Source organism: Triticum urartu, chromosome 3A (assembly GCF_056163025.1).
Source record: "Triticum urartu cultivar PI428250 chromosome 3A, HENAU_Tu73, whole genome shotgun sequence".
In the NCBI taxonomy this organism is placed as follows: Eukaryota; Viridiplantae; Streptophyta; class Magnoliopsida; order Poales; family Poaceae; genus Triticum; species Triticum urartu.
Genome location: NC_141875.1, coordinates 714,457,347 through 714,484,372, shown reverse-complemented (window position 1 = coordinate 714,484,372; position 27,026 = coordinate 714,457,347). Strand labels below are relative to the sequence as shown.

The following is a 27,026-nucleotide window of genomic DNA, read 5'->3' as shown; positions in this document are numbered from 1 at the left end:
TCAGGGGAGGTCAACCTGGGCCCACACGGGGTCAAACAGGGTCAAACTCGCCGGCGTTTAGCCGCCGACGAGGCCAGACGCGGCGGAGTAGCGCGGGTTTTGCACTCCGGCGACCAAAAGGACGGCGGAGACCATCTACGTGATGCGGGGAGTGAGCCGCGTCGAGTGGTGGCAGTGGGTGGAGCTGGGGTGGCCGGAAACGACGCCGGCGACGAGTTTGGCGGCGGCCGGAGCTCGGGTGAGCTCGGACTCGTCGCCAGGGGGCACGGAGAGGCGCGTGGGTTAGTGCGTTGAGCTCCTGGGGGTGCGGTAGGGCTAGTGGACAGGGTGGCGCGGCCATTGGGTGGCCGGAGCCTCGTCGGCGACGAGCTCCGCGGCGGCGCGTGTGGGTGAGCTACGTGCAGTCGCTACGGGGCTCGAGAGAGGGAACGGAGATGGTGGGGAGGTGGCTGAGCTCGCGCGGGTCACGTCGAGGCAGTAGGCGAGGTCGGGGATGAGCTGATGCGGCGGGGACGGCGAAGGGGATCTCCGGTGGCCGGAGTTGAAGACGAGCTCGGTGCAGCGTCTCCGGGGCGAGCGAGCGCTCGGGGATGGGTCGAGGCGAAGTAGTGGACGACGGCGGAACCTTTTGGCACGGCGAGGCAACGAGTGGACGACGGTGGCTGCGGGTTTCACGACGGCGCGGGCGCGGCTGCGTCGGCCATGGCGTCGAGGGAGCGAGGGAGAGAGGCAGGGGGAATGGGCGTGTCCAGGGGCTCGGGGCGTCGACGTGGAGGTCGTCCAGACGTCCAGGGGCGCGGGCGGCAAGCAGGTGGCGGCGTGGCGAGCTTAGGCACGCCGGCGTCACCTCCCTGCCTGCCTGGCGGGGAAGAAGCAGCTGGCTGGCGCGGGCCGGCACAGTGCTCGGCCGCCAGGTGGACCGGTTGGTGGGCTAGGTGGGCTGCGCCAGGTAAGTTCCTTTGTTTCTGTAACTTTAGGGCTTTAATAAAAATGCCAGGGCATTTCCAAAAATCATAAAATTAATCATGGCTACTGCTTAGAATATATCCAACAGCAAACATTTTAGTTTATGATTATTTGAGCATTTAAAATATTTTATAGCATTTAAATGCCCAAATGCCAATACTATAGGAATTAATCCAATGACCTTAAGATGTCCTAGAAAAATTTGCACCATTTTTGTCAAAGGTTTTAACCCAAAACAAAAAGGGTGGGCTTTTTAGAAGGGCATTTCAGGTTCATTGAAAAAGTTTTTAGTAAACCCTAGTTATTCCAGGGGGGTGCTGGGGGTTCTGTCATTCCCCATTTCAGTTTTCTGGGAATTTAAACATGATGCAAATGTTCAACCAATCCTAATGCATGACTAACACAGGGATGTGACAAAATGTTTATTATTCATGCTAGAATTGTATTAACCGGAAACATATACATGTGTGAATACATAGACAAACAGTATGTCACTAGTATGCCTCTACTTGACTAGCTCATTGATCAAAGATGGTTAAGTTTCCTAGCCATTGACATGGGTTGCCATTTGATTAACGGGATCACATTATTAGGAGAATGATGTGATTGACTTGACCCATTCCATTAGCTTAGCACCCGATCGTTTAGTATGTTGCTATTGCTTTCTTCATGACTTATACATGTTCCTATGACTATGAGATTATGCAACTCCCGTTTACCGGAGGAACACTTTGTGTGCTATCAAACATCACAACGTAACTGGGTGATTATAAAGGTGCTCTACAGGTGTCTCCGAAGGTACTTGTTGGGTTGGCGTATTTCGAGATTAGGATTTGTCACTCCGATTGTCGGAGAGGTATCTCTAGGCCCTCTCGGTAATGCACATCACTTAAGCCTTGCAAGCATTGCAACTAATGAGTTAGTTGCGGAATGATGTACTACGGAACGAGTAAAGAGACTTGCCGGTAACGAGATTGAACTAGGTATTGAGATACCGACGATCGAATCTCGGGCAAGTAACATACCGATGACAAAGGGAACAACGTATGTAGTTATGCGGTCTGACCGGTAAAGATCTTCGTAGAATATGTGGGAGCCAATATGAGAATCTAGGTTCCGCTATTGGTTATTGGCCGGAGAAGTGTCTCGGTCATGTCTACATAGTTCTCGAACCCGTAGGGTCCACATGCTTAACATTTCGATGACAGTTATATTATGAGTTTATATGTTTTGATGTACCGAAGGTTGTTCGGAGTACCGGATGTGATCACGGACATGACGAGGAGTCTCGAAATGGTCGAGACATGGAGATTGATATATTGGAAGCCTATGTTTGGATATCGGAAGTGTTCCGGGTGAAATCGGGATTTTACCGGACTACCGGGAGGTTACCGGAACCCCACGGGAGGTTAATGGGCCTTAGTGGGCCTTTACGGAGAAGAGGAGAGGCGGCCAGGGCTGGGCCGCGCGCCCCTCCCCCCTAGTCTGAATAGGACAAGGAGAGGGGGGCGCCCCCCTTCCTTCCTCTCTCCCTCCTCTTTCCCCCTCCCAAGTCCTAATCCAACTAGGAAAAGGGTGGGAGTCATGGCCGGCCGCACCCCCCCCCCCTTGCTCCTATATATACGGGGGCAGGGGGCACCCTAGACACACAACAATTGATCAGTTGATCTTTTAGCCATGTGCGGTGCCCCCCTCCACCATGGTCCACCTCGATAATAATGTAGCGGTGCTTAGGCTAAGCCCTGCGTCGGTAGAACATCATCATCATCACCACGCCGTCGTGCTGACAATACTCTCCCTCAACACTCGGCTGGATCGGAGTTCGAGGGACGTCATCGGGCTGAACGTGTGCTGAACTCGGAGGTGCCGTGCGTTCGGTACTTGATCGGTCGGATCATGAAGACGTATGACTACATCAACCGCGTTGTGCTAACGCTTCCGCTTTCGGTCTACGAGGGTGCGTGGAAAACACTCTCCCCTCTCGTTGCTATGCATCACCATGATCTTGCGTGTGCATAGGAATTTTTTTGAAATTACTACGTTCCCTAACATGCACACAGGAGAGGGCAGGGCTGGTTGATCAGCCCGAACCTGAAGCCTGTTTGTTGATGCAGAAACAGCATAATCGGAATTGGACACAGAATCTGCAGAAGATCCAGAGTGTGCCGCACCGGATCCAAGGGAGAACTCATGTTGAGATCCCGTGGCAGAGCTTGGTGCAGACCCGCCACTTGGCGGCGAAGGACTCGGCGCCGGCGGCTGGGAGGAGCCCGATCCGCCCAGGCCAGTGCGCCCCGCGCCAGGACGGCCACGTGGGCCGCGCTCGACCGCAAAAGAGGGATCTGCGGCCCGCACCGAGGCGGGCTGGCGCGACCAGGGGACAGGGCGATAGCGGGCCTGCCTGGCCGACCGCCGGTCTCATCTACATGCAGCGATCCCATGGGAGATTCGCCTGACGTCGCTGCAGCGCCAGATCCCGAGGAGATACGCCCGCCAGAATCAGCATCGAAGGCCGCGCGCCTGGATCTTCTGTGGAATCTCCCATTTGCTGCATAAAATCATGACTGTTTTTGCCAATTTCTTCGTGATTGACCGGCCCTGTTTCCTGCACACTATGAGCAGACCCTTCATCAAGAGTATTAGCCATCGACACAGGACCAGCAGCATCGACTCCCCCTGGAATAAAGTTGGGTGAAGGTAGAAGATGGGAGGGGAGCAAAACAAGTTCTTTGTGGAGTTGGGCACCGGCATTTGGATGAAGACTAGCAAAGGGAAAAACTTGTTCATCAAAGACCACGTCACGAGAAATATAGACTCGTCCGGAGGAGATGTCTAGACATTTATATCCTTTGTGGAGAGTACTATAACCCAAAAAAGCACATTGTTTGGAGCGGAACTCAAGTTTATGCTTGTTAAAGGGACGCAAATTTGGCCATACGGCACAACCAAAAATGCGAAGAAAGCTATAGTTGGGTTTTGTGCCAAAGAGACATTCTAGTGGAGTTTGATTTTTGATGACTCTACTAGGCACACAATTAATGAGGTACATGGCTGTGAGGAACACTTCTTCCCAAAACTTCATGGGCATAAACGCATGTGCCAAGAGAGAAAGACCAACTTCCACTATATGTCGATGTTTCCGCTCAGCGGATCCATTCTGTTGGTGCGCATGGGCACAAGAAACGTGACGAGTAATGCCAATGCGCTCAAAGAAAGAGTTCAAACTTTGATACTCACCAACCCAGTCCGTTTGCATAGCAATAATTTTGCGATTAAACAAACGTTCAACATGAGCTTGAAAAAGATGGAATTTCTCAAACACATCAGATTTGTTTTTAAGCAAATAGATCCAACTAAACTTGCTGGAACCATCAATAAAACTGACATAGTACTTTTGCCTGCCTACAGAGACGGGTCCATGACCCCAAACATCGAAGAAAACTAGCTCTAAAGGAGCTTGGGATTCACTAACTGAGCGAGGATAAGGAAGTTGATGGCTCTTGGCCATCTGACATGCATCACAAACTAGAAGATGATCTTGTTTATTGGACACGGGAAGATTAAAATCTCGAACAATTTTCTGGACGACCGGAAGAGAAGGATGCCCTAGACGCTTGTGCCACCAGGATGTAGATGGTTTGATCGCCCCAAGGGCTTGCCCTTGGGGAGCACTGTGTCGCCCGGTGCTGGAAACAAACGCCACCTACTCTTGCTTTGTAGTATGGTCCTCCGGGTATCCTGATCCTTGACAAGAAAAGTTTCAGGGTGAAGTTCAATAAACACATGATTATCTTTCATGAGTTGATAGGCAGAAAGTAGGCTTTGCGGAGAATTAGGAACATGCAAGATATTGTTTAGTTTCAATGATCCGGAGGGAGTAGATAAAACTCAGTGCCCGATGTGTGCAATGTCCATACCTTGTCCGCTGGCCGTATGAATCTATTCGTTGCCGGTGTAGCGGTCCCAAACAGCGAGATTTTCCAGTTCTCTGGTGAGGTGATCGGTGGCACCGGTGTCAAGATACCAATTTGTATCTACACTGTATGAATGAGTAGCGTTGGCAGCACGATGTTGGCTGCCATTGCCACCATCGCCACCACCATTGTTGCCGCTACCACCACCACCTCCTGCGGGGTTGCGAACATTGTTGTTGTAGTTCCTGTCGTAGCGTTTCCTGCAGCGCCACGCTCCATGCCCTTCCTCCTTGCAAATCTGGCAGCGCTCGCGGTCACCGCGGTCACCACCCTACTTGCGCGGCGCACCACCAGAAAGCCGCCACCGGAGTTGTCGTTGTAGCGGGGTGGTCCTGAGTTGTTGTTGTAGCCGCCACGACCGCCACCGCTGCAGCAGCCGCCGCCGCGGCCGCGGCCACCACGAGACGTGAGGTTGGCCGAGTGGTTGGAGTGGAAGGCCGCCTGCTGGGCGGTGATGTGGGCCTCAGCCTCCAGGAGCAATGAGAAGAGCTCAGTGAGCCCGATCTGTTGATCCGTGGCAGCGCGTGTGGAGACGGCAGAGACGAAGCCGTTGTAGTCGGGTTCGTGCACCAGGCCTTGGAGGATTTGATCGACAAGATCATCCTCTCCAAGGGGCTTCCCGGCGGCTGCGAGTTCATCGGCGATGTCCTTCATCTTGGTGAAGTAGGCTGCGGCCGAGAGGTCTCCCTTGCGCGTGTTGCCCAGGGCGGAGCGGAGCTGGATGGTGCGTGCCCTGGACTGTGATGAGAAGCTCTGAAGCAGGGCTTGCCAGATGCTAACAAAGGTGGTGTGATTGGAGACTTACATGAGAACATCGCGAGAAAGAGAAGCAATCAGGAACGTAAGCACCTGTTGATCCTCCGTTACCCAGATGGAGTACTCCGGGTTGGGCGCGGTGACGATCTCCTTCTTCCCATCTGCGATCTCCTTCTCAGAGACAAGGAGGGCGTCCGGTTCCTTGATAGAGCCGTCGAGGTAGCCCATCATCCCTGTCTCTTTGATATGCGGTGATGACCCACAAGTATAGGGGATCTATTGTAGTCCTTTCGATAAGTAAGAGTGTCGAACCCAATGAGGAGCAGAAGGAAATGATAAGCAGTTTTCAACAAGGTATTCTCTGCAAGTACTGAAATAAGTGGTAACAGATAGTCTTGTGATAAGATAATTTATAACGAGCAACAAGTAACAAAAGTAAATAAAGTGCAGCAAGGTGGCCCAATCCTTTTTGTAGTAAAGGACAAGCCTGGACAAACTCTTATATAAGGAAAAGCGCTCCCGAGGACACATGGGAATATCGTCAAGCTAGTTTTCATCACGTTCATATGATTCGCGTTCGGCACTTTGATAATTTGACATGTGGGTGGACCGGTGCTTGGGTGCTGTTCTTACTTGAACAAGCATCCCACTTATGATTAACCTCTATTGCAAGCATCTACAACTACAACAAAAGTATTAAGGTAAACCTAACCATAGCATGGAACATATGGATCCAAATCAGCCCCTTATGAAGCAACGCATAAACTAGGGTTTAAACTTCTGTCACTCTAGCAATCCATCATCTACTTATTACTTTCCAATGCCTTCCTCTAGGCCCAAATAATGGTGAAGTGTTATGTAGTTGACGTTCACATAACACCACTAGAGGCTAGACAACATACATCTTATCAAAATATCGAACAAATACCAAATTCACATGACTACTAATAGCAAGACTTCTCCCTTGTCCTCAGGAACAAACGTAACTACTCATAAAGCATATTCATGTTCATAATCAGAGGGGTAATAATATGCATAAAGGATCTGAACATATGATCTTCCACCAATTAAACCAACTAGCATCAACTACAAGGAGTAATTAACACTACTAGCAACCTACTAGCACCAATCCCAGAGTTGCAGACAAGAATTGGATACAAGAGATGAACTAGGGTTTTGAGATGAGATGGTGCTGATGAAGATGTTGATGGAGATTGCCCTCTCCTGATGAGAGGAGCGTTGGTGATGACGATGGCAATGATTTCCCCCTCCGGGAGGGAAGTTTCCCCGGCAGAACAGCTCTGCCGGAGCTCTAGATTGGATCCGCTAAGGTTCCGCCTCGTGGCGGCGGAGTTTCGTCCCGAAAGGTTGCTTCTTATTTTTTTCTCGACGAAAGACTTCATATTGGAGAAGATGGTCATCTGAGAGCCACCAGGGGGCCCACAAGGTAGGGGGCGCGCCCTAGGGGGGGCGCCCCCCACCCTCGTGGAAAGGGTGTGGGCCCCCTGGTCTTCATCTTTGGCGAGGATTTTTCATTATTTATTATAAGGTATTCCGTGGAGTTTCGGGACTTTTGGAGTTGTGCAGAATAGGTCTCTAATATTTGCTCCTTTTCCAGCCCAGAATTCCAGCTGCCAGCATTCTCCCTCCTTATGTAAACCTTGTAAAATAAGAAAGAATAGCCATAAGTATTGTGACATAATGTGAAATAACAGCCCATAATGCAATAAATATCGATATAAAAGCATGATGCAAAATGGATGTATCATGCGGCAGGACTTGCGCCTTCCACACCAAGAAATTTTTCCTGGTGAGCTCTTCGGTGATGGTGTGGCCGAGCGACACGAGGGAGGGAGAAGCCATGGCAACAGAGGAGGAGGATGACATAACTAGATGAGTTGGAACAGCAACGTATCTCCCTTTGACACAAGAAAACCAAAAGACTGATCTGATGGAAGAGACTAGGCAACATATTATACGTCAACACTCCTCCTCACGTGTGGCTCCCTCAGGCCTAAACGTGGATCGAAAGTGGACTGCAATTTTATTGCGCCAGCCGGGTCTTGGACTCAAGACCTCTTGGCTCTCATACTATGTGGAAAATGAGGCTATAGCGTATGCTCTTAGCAGGGAGGCGTGCATGTTTATATAGGCACAAGGCCGCGAGATATACAAGGGTTGTTGGGCTGTGGATTGATCTACAAGTCATAATCTAGATAAGACACAATCACAACAGCCCAACTATGGTTACAACTAACTAGATGCACGCACGCGTATACGATTTATAGATACACCGTATATACATTGTTTAACACTGGGCAGGAAGCTGTTGTGTGTTGGGCGTGTTCCTTGGCTGCAATAATGCCAACCCCACCGATTCCAGCTGCTCATTGTGAGCATGCATGTAATGCTACCTGATCCAGCACCTCCCGGGACTACCACGGGCGCCCGACTACCACAAGCCATACAAAGGGTCCCAGAAGCATTTCTAGTCGAAACACCAGCAAAATAAGGGGCAGGCAAGGCCATCAGCAAAATAAGGGGCAGGCAAGGTGTTGGTGATAGAGGCTACAACTAATTCGAAATGTTTCCGATGAAGTCGCCTTGGCCACTTCTAGATTGTTTACGACCCCCCCCCCCCCCCCCCCCCCCACCACCACCACCACCACTGTACTTCCTGTGTAAGGTAGAGGGGCACGCTACAATTGACTTCCCAACTCTAAATGATGGGCCATCGTATTCGTGGAGATAGTTTTCACTGCATCGAGGTTGAGGAAGAAGAGGGGGGAAGTTCCTGGACAAAATCGAACGCAACTACTATGCACTTCCCTCCTCGGTTCACGACAGAGATGCCTGAAGCCGAGCTCAAGAACTAAGAAGAGGGACCAAATGGGACCGACAAGTGGTCCAACGCTGAGCTCAAGTTGGTAGAGGAACCAGATGGGACTGGCAAATGGTCCAACGCTAAGCTCAAGTTGGTAGAGGAACCAGATGGGACTGGCAAATGGTCCAACATACAATCATGGATTTCTCAGTGTTGTACCCCTCAAAACAGAGCCTTGGCCTATGTTAAGAGCAAAGAGTTGAGATTAACCCTGAAGAAAATCGACGTGGTGTTTGCAGAAGCTGTAGTCTACTCTTGAAAGTACATGGGTTAAATTGTAGGGAATCTAAGTCTCTCCGCAAGAAGATTGAAACATTGATCTGGTGAAAAGTGAAAAAGTGACGCCACAACCGTTCCGTTATGTCACAGTGATCAATGAAGTTTCTCTCTTCGGGGTGGAACCAGTGCTCTCATCGGCGTGTGTTGCATCAACCCAACCAAGTAACAATCAATTCACTACAGAACGTACAGTGAGAGCACCAATGACCACACTTATTGCATCACCAGTCTATCACCATGTTACTTGCGGCAATAAAACCCTGATATCTCTCAGCACCACACTTATTTATGGATGCATCCATCAGGTCATGATGGGAGGATGTATCAACGTTGAGCTTGCCAAAATGCAGAGATGGATGACCATCGATATTTTAATAATGACAGAAAAACAAACAAAGGGCCAAATTCTGCGACGTGCGATTATCTATTGTTGTTTGAGGCAGAATAGTACTTAACTAGGAGCTCGAATAAAATTACTACTGCTTATTATTACTGTGAGCTAGAAGGGTCGAGTACATGACCGGCAAAGACCACGGCCCCTGACACCTCCTCCACGATATAAAACGCGAACGGGTGGTCGGCGATGAACTCCAACGATCTCCTTGCACATTGCTTCTTGCGGCCAATGACGGCAGTGCAGGCAGCTGCCACGGTGCCTTCCTCGTTCACTTCGACGACAGCCTTGTGAAACACCTCGTCCAAGCGCACGTCGCAGACGCTCTTCTCCATGATACCGGACAGGTCGGCCTCCTTGCTGAATGCCTCCTGGACTCCTAGGCCACGAAGGACTTTGGAGTTTGGAGAGACCGCAGAAGAATGACAGCTTGAACTTGGGCGGCAGAATCTCCCTCACACTGCTACGGTACATCGGCACGTGGTCGAGCAGGGAGCCGCCCACCTCCTCCAGAGAGCGGACCATATCATGCGACCCCTCTTCCTTGTCCGGGAGGAAGACGCACATGGAGTACCGCGACATGGCACCGTCACCAGCCTTGTACGGGAGCTTCAGCACCTTGAAGCCTTCGTTGTATGAGACGAAGAGCTGGCATTCTCCTGGCAGGGTCATGAAGGGGACTTCCACGGGATCAGCGCCGTCAAGGCGGTAGAACTCGCGGTCTTCGGTGAGCTTCTTGGGAAAGCGGGTCTCCCACGCACCCTTGAAGTAGATGGCGTTGGTGAGCACGAACCTCGAGAGGTCGGTCAATGAACCCTCGGGCAAGATCTCCGAGATGAGATTGTTCGTCGCTGCCGCCGCCCACAGGTTGATCTCCTTCCTGGTCTCCTCCCTGGCCTCATCCTACACATGCACGTTGTAACAGTCAATGAAGGACCTGTACCATTGCCAATGTGAAACGGCGATCAAAATACTCCCTCCGTCCCAGAAAAAAGTGTCTTAGGTTTTTTTAGATACGGATACGAAAGTATATAGTCGCATTTTAATATTAGATACATCTGTATTATGTCTAGACAAATCTAAATTCTAAAGCAAGAATTTTGGGACGGATGTAATAGTTGAGTCAATTGCTACCTTAGCGAAGTCCACTGCGCGTATTTCGGCGCTGTAGGACTCGGTGGCGGTGTGGAGAAAGTCCGGCGTGAGCTCCATGTGTTTCTGGTGAAACACAACATAGGCGTAGGTGATGATCGGCCCACCGGACCCGGACGGGTCAGCAGCGAGGTCGCGTACGATTCTGGCGACCTCGTCAGCCGATGCGGCACCGAGCAGGGCTAGGAGCTCATCCAGGGTTCTGCCACGGGCTCCGGCGGCCACCAGACCAAGCGTGGTGTAGAGGGACAGGGGCGAGAAGGCGATGTTGCTGTTCATGGTGTCGTCGCCCTCAGCGAGCTTCTTAGCCAGGCGGAGGAGCGCAAACGCCGTCAGGCTACCGGAGCCCATGGCAGGTGGCGGCGAGGACCCGCGTGCCTTCTTGGTTGGCCTCGCTTCCTCCTGGTCTCCCATTGACGATGTTTACAAGCGTTGGCGTAAATTAGCAATAAGACGGCGGGTGACTACGGGACAATATATAAGAACGGCGCATATCTAATATGGTAAGTATGTGGATGCTAAAACCCTAACCAAAAAGATGTTTTGGCCGTCGGATTTTGATTGCCAAACAATGGGATATGATCTCTCCGTTGGATCTGATCTTATCAATATGATCAGCCAATAATAATCATCCGAGTTGAGGCCAACCAGATCAGGTTCAGACTCAGGGTTTCAGAATCAGAAAAAAAAAAATCAGGCTTGGGTGGCCTTTGGATGGTCTCTATATATGTCCTGACCGAAAACATTCGATATCAGCATGGCATAGTGCTGGGTTCAGACTTTGATATCAGCGGATGAGGGTTCAGGCTTTGGGACAGAATGCATCTGACAAAATACAACTAGCCAACTGCAGATGCAACGTATATGTCAGGCTCCACTCTGAATTAGCTGTTTAATTAGATACCACTATATGTGAGGCTCCACCTCTGATCTCTATCCAATAGCCGGCATTCAAGTACCCTGCTAGCCCCTTTTAATCAAGTCGCTGTCATCTTCCCCTTCTCTTTTTACCATTCAGTAATGTAATAGCTCTATATAAAGCCTTGGATCCCTCCTCGACAAGGCATCGAATGTAATCGGGTTGTAAACCCTAGCTGCCACTGGAGTAATTGGGCTCTACATTCCCCTTTGCAATATAAACCCTAGCATGACTCCCCTCTAAATTCCAGGCTAGCGACTGAGTCCTTATGTAATTGGTGGAGTGAATTGCAATCAAGTACATATCTGAATTTGCTACCACATTTCTTAGGGGCCCCAAATATCTACCATTTTCCTTGCTAATTTTCTCAATAAACACTGATGACCGGTTTGGGATGATTTAATCCAATTTCTGACAGCCCGTGTTTGTTGGCTTTTAGTTTTGAGGGAGGGCCCATCCGTCAGCCACCCAGTTTTCCAGCCAACCCACTAAGCCAGCAGTCCACCTACATCTTAATCCTAACCATGACCGGATCGCACAACCACCAGGGAGACCGCCGCATGCGCGCTCGACGGCGGCACGCCGCCGTGAACCCTCCTCCTGCCGGCCTCCGGCGACGCCACCGGAGAGCGATGCCCCCCGAACTTCTCCACCTCCTCCTGCTCCTTCCCAGCCTCCCTCGCGACGCCCTGAGCCGCCTTGAGGTCATGTGCGCTCACAGCCATGGCACGCCGCCTCACCGCATCGGCGGCCCATTGCTCTCCTATGACTATCTGCCATCTTTCTTCCGACCTCTTCTCTGCCCAGCTCCTCGTGGCCATGCTCACCCATACCGGCGTGCCCGCGGCACTCACAGTGGCGGACATGTCGGCCAGCCAGAAGGACGACGCCATGTGCGGGGAACCTGAGCTGCTGGGCGTGCCACGGCGATGTCCGAGGTGGGAGGAGGTGCCCGACTGGGAGCAACACGGCGTCATCTCTGATTTAACACTCAACGCAAACAGACAACGCAAACAGTGTCATGCGGACCTAAACACGGCCCAGGATGTCAGGAATTGTATTAAATCGCCCTTAATCGATCATAAGTGTTTATTAAGAAAATTAGCAAGGAAACTGGTAGATTTTTGGGGCGCACACGAAACGTGGTAGTAAATTCAGATATGAACTTAAAATGTGATGGTTTTTTGTAATTCACTCTAATTGGTGAGTGAGCGAGCATGATCTTGACACTATACATGAAATAGCAGATTAAAATACATACAATGTTTTGAGACATTATACTATCGAACAGATCTATATATTTACTGACCTAATATTCGACATTAAATTGGCATGTGGATAACATAAAATCCCTAATCAATTCAGGATCCCTAATAAGATCATAAATGCGGCAGCATGACATGAGCTTGGATGATTACAAGTCATTCACGAAACACGCATACTGTCAAACAGGGTCTCTTATCTATCACCTGACCTAGCATTCAACACAAGTATATGGCATGTGAATCTTGATCCCCAAAAACCGAACCCATCACTACAGTATGACCGACGGTTCGTGCGTATGTACCTACCGGAACCAGATTACCAGTTTACCTATTAGAGTACGTAATGGGCCTCTAGGCTGACGGTATAGCCCGTTAGTCTTAAGGTTAATTAAAGATAAGAATCACTTACTTAGGGGTCAAGTAAACCATATTTAGGAGTCAAGTAACCTCTCTATATAAAGAGAGAAGATGTATCAATCTAATCAAGTAAGAATTAAAAAGAAAATCCCTTCCATCTTGCCCGGCTGATGGCCTTTTTGGCCACGGCCGGCCCTCTCGCGTCCTCCTTCTAGCAGCGCCATAACAATTTGGTATCAGAGCTAGCTTCGGTTCGATCATGTCTTCACCGTCGCCCAACCCATCTCTTCCGCTGCCGGTCACCTCGTCGCCTCCGACGACCACCACGACCGTCGCCCCGCTCCTGCCCACGCTGGGTTCCTCCGTCGCGCCCACCCCCACCGTCCTCACCCCGGAGGAGGTGTCCGGAGCGCTGCAGGACCCAATCCAGTTGGTCCAGGAGATCCGCATGTTCTTGGCCGGGTCCTACGGGCCACACCCGGCTGCGCCGCCCATCGCCGCCACCGTGCCGCCGTGGCTGCCGCTGCACCAGGAGGCCTCCGCCGCGCTCGCCGGGCCGCTGCAGCTGCCATCCACCGCCGCGCCCTGGCTACAGCGGCAGCCGCAGCTCCTGGCAGCCTCCGCCACGCCCGGTGCTCCACTGCAGCAACCACCGCTGGTCAGCTTCGGCCCCGCATCGACCGCGCCGACGGGAGTCCCGATCCACCAGATCAAGTTCCTACCGTCGCCATTACCGCTTCCCCAGGGCGTCCCCATCCAGCTGATCAAGTTCCCACCGTCGCCATCACCGCTTCCGGCTTGGATCACTACCCGCCACGTGTCGGCGGCGATGAGGCTGCAGGCTGCTGCGCGCGGTCTCCTAGCACGTCAGCGTGTGCGGGAGATGCGTGGTCTACAGCTGTCGCACCTCCCAGCTGCGCTTCGCTGCGCAAAGGACCTCGATCTCGTCCGCTGCGTCGAGGATCTTGGGCATGCTGTTTTCCCCGCGGGCAACGATCTCAAAGTCTGCGAGATCGGCGGTTGGGGGGCGCACCCCTCCTCGTCATTCTCCATCGCAAGCCCTCCACTCTTCTTTGTGCGGTGCAGACCAACAGCTGTCCGGCGGGGAGAAGGAAGGGTGTCACCGACAGGAGTGCACCGCGTAGCACCACTGCATTCCGCCGGCCGCCGCGAGGGCGCCTCTGCTGGTCGCTCTTGCGACCACTTCCAGGTGGCCATACACATGCACTCCTTTTGTCCAGATAGTGTCCATGGAATCCAGGTGGCTGTACATGTGCACGTCCGACGTGCGGATGGTGTCCATTTTTTGTTAAGGGGTCCAAAATAAATCAACCCAGTCCATTTCAGGTTGAGAGTAATAAAACAAGCCAAGATGTAAAAGGCTTGTTTTTTAAGTGTTATGTTTGTTTTGCGTCGAGTCATGGTTATAAGTTGGTTAGGCTGCAGCTCAAGGACAAGTTGGATGTCCAGGTGGGGTGTAGTGTTAGAGTATGTAATGGGCCTAATGGCCTGGACTGGCGGTATAGCACGTTAGTCTTATGGTTAATTAGAGATAAGGGTCGCTTGCTTAGGAGTCAAGTAAGCCTTACTTGGGAGTCAATTAAACCTCTCTATATAAAAAGAGGAGATGTATCAATCTAATCAAGCAAGAATTAAGAAGGAAATCCTTTTCATCTTGCCCGGCTGTGGGCAAAAGGCCTCGGTGCATACGGCCTACCCATAGTATATATGTTGTATATACATCACTCACTATGTAGCTTCACCAACTTTAGTTCACATGTCTAAAAAAAACAAGTTTAGTTCACTGTATCCGTCAGTCAGTAACTGCTGGCATCATACCAACCAACCAGTTCCTGCGGCACATCAGGCAATGAGGATCCCGGTAGGCGGCGAAGAGTAGGCGTATTTTTTCAATGGGCTTCGTTCCGTCCTCAACATTTCCACTGCTCTTTACCATTCATTATCTTCTCTATAAGTTCTCTTCCTTCTTCAAGAGTCAAAGACATGAATCGTCCTCTTGCACTCAGATCAAGAATAGATTTGGATTCATTATTAATTCCATGAGAAAACATATGATATATAACATGTTCAGCATAACCATAGTTAGGGCACATATTCAAGAATTTAGAATATCTTCCCCAGGCTCCATGTAAACTTTCACCATCTTCTTGAACGAACAAGGTGAGGTTTCTTCGAAGTTTAGTAATCTTTGAACCAGCACACCTCAACCAGCTGGTTATACTTTCTTGAGACAATCAATTATACCAATTTCAGCATCACCTTTTAGAGAAAACTTGAACCTTCTTGCCGGATAGTCCCGTGGGTCATAGTGATTCTCTAATGGCCATGTAACAACTTTTAACACAAAGAAATAGCATAGTGCAGAGTGAATCACCCCTTGAGAAGAAAAGCAAGGGGTGGACATTTCCGGGCTTGCGACCAAGAGATTATTCAAATCGCGTTAAGGTTTAGAACAACCTATCATTTTCCTTTGTGATCTTAATATGGATACACTAGAGGGTGTGAAGAGTACAAGGCAATACCCCACAACTTTGAAGTGGCAAGATGATGGTAATTAATTAGAGAGAGATAATCTGGGCATCAAAAAGAGCGATGAAAATTAGCTCTGACAAAATGGTGAGAAAAACAGAAAATAAATAAAATGCAATAATAAGTAAATAGAATTGCAATGCACCACATCAAAAATCAATTTTACACTAAAAATAGATTTGGAAAAAACAGGCCACGTGTAAGCAAGCCTGCAACATCACGGAGTCATTCATCATCTCCGTGATTGCCACATGGCAAGGCCATTGTCGAGCCTAGCTGTAAGCCGAGTGCCTTTTTCCTACATGTGAGTTTTGTATGTAAACCAAGAATATTTTTTTCGACGCACTTGGACGTTGTTGTGCGTTTTCCATTCCATGCTTGCGTTATGTCGATGTGAGCCTAGTACCCGTGTTTCTGTACTGGTCTTAACACTGCCACGCCGCAACGTGATTTTCATGCATCCGTCCGGTCATGATAAAAAGAACTGATGCATCATCGTTGAGCTTAACAATATGCGGAGATGGATGTCTATCGATACTTACAATTAAGTATTGTCGATTTATAGTTGTTTGAGACATAAATACTCCTTATTAGTACTTGTTTAGTTTATTTTCTACTACTTATCTATTATTGTTGTTTGAGACATAAATACTCCTTATTAGTACTACTGTGAGCTAGAAGGGTCAAGGACATGACCGGCAAAGACCACGGCCCCTGAGACCTCCTCCACGATATAAAACGCGAACGGGTGGTCGGCGATGAACTCCAACGTTAACGGCCTCCTTGCAGTCTGCTTGACACGTCCAGTGACGGCAGTGCAGGCTGCAGCCACGGTGCCTTCCTCGTTCACCTCGAGGACCGGCTTGTGGAACACCTCGTCCAGGCGCACGTCGCAGTCGGCGGTCTTCCTCACGAGGCCGGAGAGGTCAGCATTCTCGCTGAACGCATCGCGGAGTCCGAGGCCCCGTAGGACATTGGCGAGACGGCAGAAGAATGACATCTTGAACTTGGGCAGCATTAGCTTCCTCACCCTGCTACGGTGCTTGGGCACGTGGTCCAGCAGAGAGCCGCCCACCTTCGCCAGAGTGCTGGCCATGGCATGCAGCCCGTCGTCCTTGTCGGGGAGGAAGACGCACATGGAGTACCGCGATGACATGGTGGCAGGGGTGGCGGAGGAATCACCGGCCTTGTACGGGAGTTTGAGCACCTTGAAGCCTTTGCGGTGTGAAGCGAAGAGCTTGCATTCTCCCGGCAGGGTCATGAAGGGGACGTGGTCTGGGTCCGCGTCCCCGAGGGGGTGGAACTCGCGCTTCTCGGTGAGCTTTTCAGGGAAGCGGGTCTCCCAGACGCCCTTGAAGTAGACGGCGTTGGTGAGCACGAACCTTGAAAGTTGGGACAATGACCTCTCCGGCAGGATCTCCGAGATGAGATTGTTCGTCGCCGCCGCCGCCCACTTGTTGATCTCTTTCCTGATCTTCTTCCTATCACCCTGCAAGCACAAGGACGCACGTCGTGTAACAGTTTAACAAGGTTATGTCAACCCGTGATCGACGGCGGATAGGAACGAAAATATTATTAAGTGCTTGTTGTGCTGACCTCGGTGAAGTCGACGGCGCGTATCTCAGCGTTATAATATAAGACTCGGTGGCGGTGTGGAGGAAGTCAGGCGTGAGTTCCATGTGTTTCTGGTGAAACACACCGTAGGCGTAGGTGATGACCGGCCCACGCACGAACCCGGCGACCTCATCGGCCGACGCGGCGCCGAGCAGGGCTAGGAGCTGAACCAGGGTTCTGCCGCGGGCTCCGGCGGCCACCAGGCCGAGCGTGGTGTAGAGGGACAGCGCCGAGAAGGCGATGTTGCTGCCCCTGGTGTCGTCTCCCTCGGCGAGCTTCTTGGTCAGGCGGAGCGCGAACGCTGTCAGGCCGTCGGAGATGGCGGGTGGCGGCGACGACCCGCGCGCCTTCTTGCTTGGCCTCTCCACCTCCTGGTCTCCCATGGCGTCCGATGCGATTGACGGACGATGTTGAAGTGTTGGCGTAAATTAAGGACGGCTGATGGCTGTAGAGGTACGTATATAAGGACGGTGCATGGCTAATATGGTAAGTATTATGTTGATGGTAAATAAACCCTAATCAAAAGATCTTTGGCCGTCCGATTGTGATTGTCAAACAATGGGATATATAGAATCTCTCCGTTGGACCCGATCTTATCAATCGGATCACATCAGGCAATAATCGATGTACGTTGAGTTTTTCAGAAAAGTAGACGGTTCAGGCTTTGGAATGCAACCAATCTGACAAAATACAACTAACCGACTATCTAGCTTACAGCATAGGGCACTAGTACCAACAGACCTATCATTCAACATTACAATGGCTAATGAGCACTATGGCATGAGCTGGGATGGCTACAAGTCATTCACGAAACACGCATACTGTCAAAGAGATCTAACTATATATCTCCCGACCTAACATTTGAGCATTCAGGCACGAGCATGGCATATGAATCTCGAACCCAAGACCCTAACCCACCAATATAGCTTGAGCCCAACGGGTCGTGCGTACGTATCTACCAGAACGAGATTACCACCCAAAGTCAAAGTATATGTGCTGTATACATCACTCACTATGTTGCCTTCACCAAGTTCAGTTCCGTCTATCCGTCAGTCAGTAACTGCTGGCATCATACCGACCAACCAGTTCACACGGCGTGTCGGGCAACGAGGATATCCCGGTAGGCGGCGCAGATGAAGGCGTACGCGACGATGAGCACTAGGATGTCATCCAGCAGACCACGGCACCCCAGGAAAGCTGGAAACAAAACAGCGTAATCATATACATACGCTCTTGTTTGCCAGAGGAGAGGAGTAAGATGACTGAACCAACTAGCTGCCTTACCTTCAGGGAAAAGGTCAATAGGGCTCGCGAGGTACACCAGAGCGAGGGTTGCCTGCAAGCCATCCAACAAAGTCGGTTTAGAATAGCAAGATTTTAAATGATCAAAGTGATGTTAGATTGTACATGCTTGACGAATTTGTATCATAACTGCTGCTAGTTACCGGTAAGACTGAAACATTGCTAATAGTAAACTCAGTGGCCGAAGCTAAACCAGTAGTTCAAGGTTCACACAGAAGGGTAACTGAAATCAGACACGATAGCATATCCTATCTAATCCGGACGATGGCCCAGACCTAGAGCAGAGGATGACATAGTAAAACAAGATCCTACAATGGCCTAAACAGACAAACACCGAGGAGAAAATTCGGTGATTCTTCAAGACTTGATCATAGTTCATTTATCTTCACGACAGTCTAAACCTCGACAGCAACATAATATTCTATGTTCAATTTCAAAAGCTTTGCATGGTGGGGTTTCAGCAGAGTATATGCCAGTATCCAAGCAAGATAACTCGGAATATTATGGAAGTATAATTAACTCAGAAAGGTACAAGGGTTTCAATATGCAATGACTGGTGGTGATATGCTAGATGAGATGGGCTTTCTGAACTCACACATATTTTCCTAATTCTTATCAAGTACTGCCTCCGTTTCTAAATATAAGCCTTTTTAGAGATTTCAATACGGACTAGTACGGATGTATATAGACATATTTTAGAGTGTAGATTCACTCGTTTTGCTCCGTATGTAGTCCATATTGGAATCTCTAAAAGGGCTTATATTTAGGAATGGAGGGAGTAGTTTCTAAATCACCGCATGCCAAGAATCGACAAGCATTCAGGAAATGAAATTTAGCCATATATATAACGAAAAGTTCATCCAATAAAAAACGCCATTCTCTTGAGAAATATGAAATTGATCCCCCATTACTCAAAACAGAATTTCCAATGAGATAACAGTTGTTATTCAAAGTGCATTACATGAGTGATGTGGAAATATAAAAAAATATGGAAACAATATATAGTAAAATATGAAGAAAATAACAAAGAGAACATAAATATTGGCCCACTACAGGTGAAATTATAAAAAACCACAAGAAGGAACTATGATGTACAATAATCTCACACTTTCTATGATTTTCCATATGAATTCGACCTATGAATTTCGGTGTTTGACATGGACAGGCTCTGTAATTCCTTTTAGAGTGTAGCAACCCAAAAAACGACTTTCAGTTGGTAAACTAGTAATCTAGAAGCGACAACTCAGAACATCATGAAGTAATTAACTAGGATTTTGGAATACTGATATCGCTCTACTGATCCACTGACACCATCCAGAATCTAGTAAATAGCTCACTGCAAGCACTAGAGTATGCTATCTGGTCCCTAATTGCCATTATCCAACTATCAGGCCCAACAACATCGCATGATAAATGAAGATGGTAGAACTGAACTAATGGACACATGGATGGACTTACTGCCAATGCGACTTGGATTTTGAAGGAGGAGGGAGGTTCTTGGCGTGTGTCTCTGAATTCTGCCAGCATCCTCCTCATGTAAAAGGGCTGGTCCAGCAACCACTGCAAAAACAGATATCCAGCAAATGAAAAGCATTGCCTGCCATTAGATGAGATGAAAAGAAAAACAACCACAGTTTTATGTGATAAGAGCATGCTTTTGACTCTTAGCTTGTGATTCACATACAACATGCATCTGCGTTGGATAGTGATTATGTCTAACAATTGCCGAGCATGCTCAGTTCCAGATAGAGAACAAATTAGTAATTAGTACTTGTTTGACTTCACTATTGTACAACAGACAATCAAAGTTCAAGACCATGAATTTGGCAGCATGGTGAGGATTACACGTACTCTTACTTCTAATGGACTAACATGGATGGGTGCAGCCTTTCTAGCTGGGCAGAACAGTTGTCTTTACAGGCAAGTCTTACAAATATATATGAACATACAGTAACAAATTAACATAATCTGTGAACTCAAATAATGTTGCACAAGCCATTTAACCAAGAATTGTCTCTGATAATTTACATTGCTCAATTAGTTAGTTGTCAATACAGTGTATCAACAACCGAGTATCAAATGTACCCTACTACCCTCAGATAGACATTTGAGTCTCAGTACCTGGATTTATTTCAAAGCAAATTCAAAGGGTTACTTGCCACTTTTAGGACAATGGACTGTACAAGTATGCGGTGATAATAGAACTGCTTCAACAGACTGATATAGATAAATTAATAGGATTTCATCAAACAAATCTAAAATAGTACAACTCTGTTTAGTTATATTTTCAGAGATGGAAGTAAAATTTCATTTGAAAATGTCCGAAATTTATACATGAGAAAGAAGCCAAGGGAAAAAAATCATGTACTGATCTCTAATCAAGTGCACTTCGGCCTTTTCCACTGATGTAATCTAGACTGCAATGGCACTCAGTATAGGTAGAAAGGGTCTATCTAGAAGACATGGCAGGTATACCTGTATCATACTGTGAGGTACTCCAGCAAAACGGCCATTGTACTGCTGAATTCGGTTCATGACAGGAGCGATTTCTGGCTCATCACGCAGCAGGGAAGCAACTTCAGAAGGTACCAGCAGCGTTATGGGGCGACGACAAACAGGGCAATTGGATGGCCGAAGGACAGATCCCTGTAGCCACACCCCCACAATGCAATGTCCTGTACACAAACAAATGGCAGTGCCAGCAGTGAGTAATTTTGTTTATCAATGGTCCAGGACCAAAGCGTTTGCCAGCAGTCAAACTAACCAGCAGCCCAAAACACAAAGCCGACTAGCCGAGTCGAGCATCAAACTGAAGTAAGCAAAGCAGCATAATTGAGCATTCCAGTACCAGCAATTGACACTGCCATGGACTCAAACATTGCACGAATTAATGCACTAGACTTACATGGACAAGCATCTGAAGTTCCACAAGCGCACAAGGTCCATACATATAACATAATGTCTAGGAATGATCAGACATGCCAGATGCCACACAACAATTACAAGACAAACATGATCCGAGCTGCAAACCCTGCATCATAACACATCTACAGATGCCAAATGCACGGCCCCGAACAAAATGGCATCAAACTCTCCCCCATAACGCTGAAAATCACACAAGGCAGCACAGCCAAGCACTTATCGGAACTAAGCAATTTAACTAAAATCAGCACATTACAAGCCACGGAGGTGCGCGCATAGCAGAGGCACCACCAACCAAACAACCCGCATGGAATTAACGAACAACTGCGCGACATCCGCCATGGCCAAATGCGTGTCCATGGCTAAGCAGCTACCGGAACCAAGCAATCCATGTCAAGTCGGCACACCACAACGCCGATCCGCACCCGCGTCCAACGAGAGGCTGCGAAGCATTTCAACCCAACCCCAACCCCAACGCAGGCCCCGTATCGCGACGAAGCATATATACGAAACGCGGACGCGAAATCCAGGAGCCAAATCGAGCGCGCGCGGGCGCGGCGGCGCGCGGAGCAGCCCGGGCGGAGAGACCTACCTAGCGGGCGGAGGGATTGGAGGGGAAAGGCGGCGAGCGAAGTGGTGCTTACCGCAGAACCAGTGGGAGCAGTTGGCCTGGTGGGGGACGGAGATGTCGACGCCGCGGCACACGGCGCAGCGCGCGCCGACGGGAGGGGCCGCGGAGGCGGGGGCGGACGCCGGGGCCATCTCGGGGCGGCGCCGTCCTCTGGAAACTTCTGGAAGCATCTGGAAGCTCGGTCGAGGGTTTTCCCGCGGCGCGCTCCAAGTGAGGTGAGGTGAGGTGAGGTGAGGCGAGGGGCAGTACCGGGAGGCGGAGAATGCGGGAGGATATTTATAGAGCCGGCGTGGCGTCCCAAGGGGGAAGGGAGGCAGGTCAACAGGTATTCTCCAAGGTCAAGCCAAAAAGTCTCAAATCCCGATCAGCTCTTATATTATGGAACAGAGAGAGTATATAAGAGAGCGATCTCCATGGCCAGCTCAGATCATCGCCACCTTAATGTGCTTGAGACAACATGTCGCCCCCGCAGGCACCACCAACGGGCCCGCCTGAGACTAGATTAGGCCCACACAACACATCTGCTACTGCCGAGCGCGCACGAGGAGAGTGATATATGAGACACAAAGACAGCCCATACCAATTAGGATGCAGACCGTCGGTGCATAAGGTACTGGATTGGAAAACAAGTACTACTATGTGAAGATGAAAGGGAAGAAGGACGGACGCTTGGGACGAAATAGGACGAGTAAATCAGTAGTCTCTGGATATTCCTCTCCAGGATGCCCGAGAATCTAGACCTACATCTGAAGCAGACTCCGACTGACATCGTGTCCAACCGAATACAGCTGCAGAGTTGGTCTCGGAATCCGGGCTTCCCGGGATTGGCTCCGAAATACGACACTCCCACAATATTTCCCTGGCTCTAGTGTTATGTCCAGCAAACATCCGTCTGCATTCTAGGCCATTTTGGAGGTTCATGTCGGAGCCTCAGGGACGTGTTCCGACACCTCAGCAGGCAGATTTGATGTCGGCTATAAAAGGCCTATTTCATCCTCCGCAAGGGGTATCCATCCACATTGACTTGAGTTGTTCTCTCTCTCTCTCTCTCAGTGCAGTGATTCGGTGCCTAGACTTATCTATACCCCGTTAGAAAAAATACGCAAAAAAAATAATTTTTCTTTTGCATAGTAGATAGTTTATTTCGTGAGGTCCATTCCAATGTTTAGATCATTTAGACATGTGAGTAGCTCTCATAAGAAAAATACAAATTGAGTCCAAACAATACATGAACAGTAAACTTTTTTACAGATCCCAAAATTTGTCTTTTCTGCTGAGAGATACTCAGGTGTCAAAATGATCTAAAAATTGAAGCGGACCTCATGCACCAAATTAACTACCATGCAAAAGAAATGCAATTTTTTCTAGTATTTGTTTTGATTTTTTTCTACCATGTAAAAATAATAACATTTTTTTCAAAAATGCTGATAATAACATGGCATCACCCACGGTGATGAATAGATGATAGTATTACTCACTGTGGGCCAAGACCAATAGTGCTGTAGCGTTGCTCCTTCGCTCCAAAAGAAAACCGAATTCACCAAAAACAAAACATGTTAAGAAGCCAGCAACTCCTCTTACAAAAAAGCATTTTTTATAGAATTTAGGATGTTTATGAAATTTCAAAAAGCATAAATTAAAATTTTGTTTACAAAATTACAATAAATCATGAGATTTGATAAATGCACAATTCTCTAAAATATTTATAAATTTTTAAAAATATTCATGTGTTTTGTACAAAATATTAAAAACTAGGAAAACAAAAGAAACAGAAAAAAAGAAGCAGAAAGGCAAAACCCCCGACGAAAGAAGCAGCATGAATCCAGAAAAAGAAACGCACAAAAAGCAAAGGAAAACCGGGGTCAGGAAACCAATGAAAAAAATCGGCCAAAATGAGTGGGATCCGCGCAAGAAAAAAATGATATTCCAATTTTGTGACAGAAATTAATTAAGGGTGTATATATGTGCGATGGTATTGTAAAACCTAATCGATTGGACTGGACCCTATAAATAGAACGCCATCTATATATTCTATCCCCAACCCTAACTCTCGTACTGCTCCGGATCGATCTCCCTCCCTGCCTGCTCTCTCTCTCCAGCGGGAGCAACAAGCATCGACGTATGGTCGATCCACTTCAAGGTACAGAGCTGGTCATTGTTGTTTTGCGCCTTTCTATTCTATATATCCTATATACTACTAGCTAGAGGATCTCATGTCGGTATTTTCTAGGATTACATTGAATGGTTGCCCGATGGAATTTGTTGTTCATCTGATAATCTCAGATAGAACTTAGAACAATGTTATAAACTGTTAATCATTAACTTTTCTTGGGAAGAAACTATCCTTATAAACTTATATGTACTGCTCAAGTGTGACTAGATTTCTCCTTTTGCTTATCCACGTACCTGCTGGAATTGTTGACGTTTTTGTGCATTGCTCTATAGCATAAATATATATAGTGTGTCTAACGACTGCCGGTGTTCGGTTGTTGCTCCTCCAGAACAATGAACATCTTTGTCAATAACCCCACCGGAACAGCGTTCCGGGTCTGGGTGCACCCATCAGACACCGTGTGTTCCGTCATGAAGAACATAGACAAGCGGTATCGCCTCATCTTCAATGGGGTGCAGCTACAGGATAACTGTAGATTGGCCGATTACAACATCCAGGAGGACTCCACTCTTGACCTTGAAGAGAAGATGCAGATCCACGTGATGGAGACGCTGATGGCCAACACCATCGACCTTGACTTCAACAGCCTAGACACTATCGACAGCGTGAAGGCCAAGATCTATCGCCTCAAGGGCTTTCCTGTAGATCAGCAGTGCCTCCTCTTCGCCGGCAAGCGTCTAGAGAACGGGAACCACACCTTGGCAGACCACAACATATGCATGGAGTCCACGATACTCCTTGTCCTCCTCCCATGTATTCCGAGAGGACACATGATGCAGATCTTCGTGAAGGGGATAACTGGGAAGACCATCACTCTCCAGGTTGGGAGCTCGGACACCGTCGATAGTGTCAAGGTGAAGATCTATGAGAGGAACCACGCCCTTTCCCGAATGTGCAATGCCTCATCTTTGCTGGCAGGCAGCTGGAGGGAGGGCGCACCTTGGCGGACTCCAAGATTACAAAGCATTGCACCCTTCATTTGACTCTAGGGAGAGTATCAGGTGATACCACACACTAAATGCTCCCGTGATACCAATTTTGGAAAATCAATTTTAGATGTTCACAGCATATGTGACTACAACCCCTTTAAAAATCAGACCCAAATTCGAAAAACACATTAAGAAACAAAAATGAAAAATCTAGCATAAATAGTGTCACAAAAAGACAAAAGCCTATTCACATCTGGATTTGTCTTTTTTGTTTCTCAATGTGCATTTCGAATTTGAAGCTGAAATTTTTAGGTGCTGTTGACACATACCTTATGAACATTCATGATTTATCTCACAATTTTTTGAAGCATTTAAAATTAAGTTTTTTGAAATAGTATCATGGGAGCATTTAAGGTCTGGTATCACTAGATATTCTCCCCTCTAGGGAGAGTTTACGCCTTCGTGGTGGTTGAGATGCATGGATGGCTGTCCAACCACTAGTTTTATTTTTGCTGGAGTCTTCCATCCAGCTGACATTAGCGGTCTGTTGTGACTTATGAGTAAAAACTATAATTCTACTACTATTAGTATATGTTGCTCCAATCTTGTTGTTTTCAAGTACGGATGTGTTACCTGTTACAATAGTAGGAAAAAGCCTGGTAATGTCATTCGAAAAACGTTGCTACTCGCGCGGAGACCCTACATCGGTAGTATATACCGTTGAGGATATCACTTATCGTTATATCTCGATCGGCTGTGGATTAAATGATTAATCAGAAATCAGACGATTAATCAATTTTATCGGTTGACTCTTATTTGGCCTTTTTTTCAAATCTCAAGTTTTCAGCACTAAAATATGCTATTTTCAATAAAAAATAATATTGGACAAAAGTATTACCTTGATTCCTTTCCTTTGAATCCTTGTACAATGACAGAAAAAAGGACAACTGTACATATTACATAACAAGATCTGCAAACACAAATACACAGTGTTAGGAATAGGCTCGATTTATCAGTATGTTCCCGATAAATCGTTTGGCAGAGGACCTCCTATATGATGCATTTTGCGTCATATAGGAACCTGACGCACGGGGGGGGGGGGGGGGGGGGCGCTAACTGGGCCGGCCCACACGGTGCAAGGTGAAAAATGACGAACGCGAAAAACAGGAGTTTAAGGGATTTGAACCTGCCACCGCCCACTCATTTGTGGGCGTGCTGCTAGCCAAAGGGCCTTTCGACATATACTGACAGAAGTACAACACGATACTACAAGACCTAAAGACAGCCGCAAAACATAACACTTGAAAACAATCATGAACAGATTTCCAAAAAAATGGAGCAAAATTTTGTACTCCCTCCGTTCGGAATTACTTGTCGTGGAAATGGATGTATCTAGACGTATTTTAGTTCTAGATACATTCATTTTCGAGACAAGTAATTCCGAACGGAGGGAGTACTTCCAAACAATCCTTGACAAACACGACCAAATTTTCAAAAATTATGAATACATTCTAATTTTGAACAAAAAATTGAAATCCCTATTTTTTTTGAATTTAGATAACAACATTTTCAAATTAAGAACAAAATTTGAACATGGGATTTTTTATTAAAATGCCGAATATTTTATGAATTTAGAGAACAAAATTTTGATATCAAGAACAAATTTGAATATGGGAACAAAAAAATGCGTAACATTTTTAATTTATATATTTTTCCTTAAAATCGAGACCAACAATTTAACATGGGAACAAAAAAATTCAAATTCCTCAACATTTTTTGAAATTAGAGAAAAAAATTTGAAGTAAAGAACAATTTGAAAGTCCCAATTTTTTTTTTGGAAACACGAACAATTTATTAATACATAAAAATGGAAACATTTTCAAAAACTCGAATATTCTATATGTTTTATGAATTTGCGATTACTTTTTTTAAAGAAGCAAACAAAAAGTCAGAACATCT

General features: G+C 47.8%; 1 protein-coding gene and 3 pseudogenes across 1 annotated transcript; 1 reads left to right on the top strand and 3 right to left on the bottom strand.

Moving 5' to 3' along the window:
- Window positions 1-9,348: 9,348 nt before the first annotated feature.
- Window positions 9,349-10,465, bottom strand: LOC125549395 (serpin-Z2A-like; annotated as a pseudogene).
- Window positions 10,466-16,029: 5,564 nt separating this feature from the next.
- On the bottom strand, window positions 16,030-17,647 carry LOC125549399 (putative serpin-Z6C; annotated as a pseudogene).
- A 180-nt stretch (window positions 17,648-17,827) lies between these two features.
- LOC125549398 (uncharacterized) lies at window positions 17,828-22,165 on the bottom strand. Its single transcript, XM_048712822.2, has 5 exons — window positions 21,979-22,165; window positions 20,888-21,087; window positions 19,871-19,972; window positions 18,395-18,446; window positions 17,828-18,307 (listed from the first exon to the last, which is right to left on the bottom strand). The coding sequence occupies exons 1-5, from the start codon at window positions 22,133-22,135 to the stop codon at window positions 18,198-18,200; spliced, it is 621 nt and encodes a 206-aa protein (XP_048568779.2). The 5' UTR covers window positions 22,136-22,165; the 3' UTR covers window positions 17,828-18,197.
- Window positions 22,166-24,470: 2,305 nt separating this feature from the next.
- On the top strand, window positions 24,471-25,156 carry LOC147982080 (polyubiquitin 11 pseudogene; annotated as a pseudogene).
- Window positions 25,157-27,026: the final 1,870 nt, after the last annotated feature.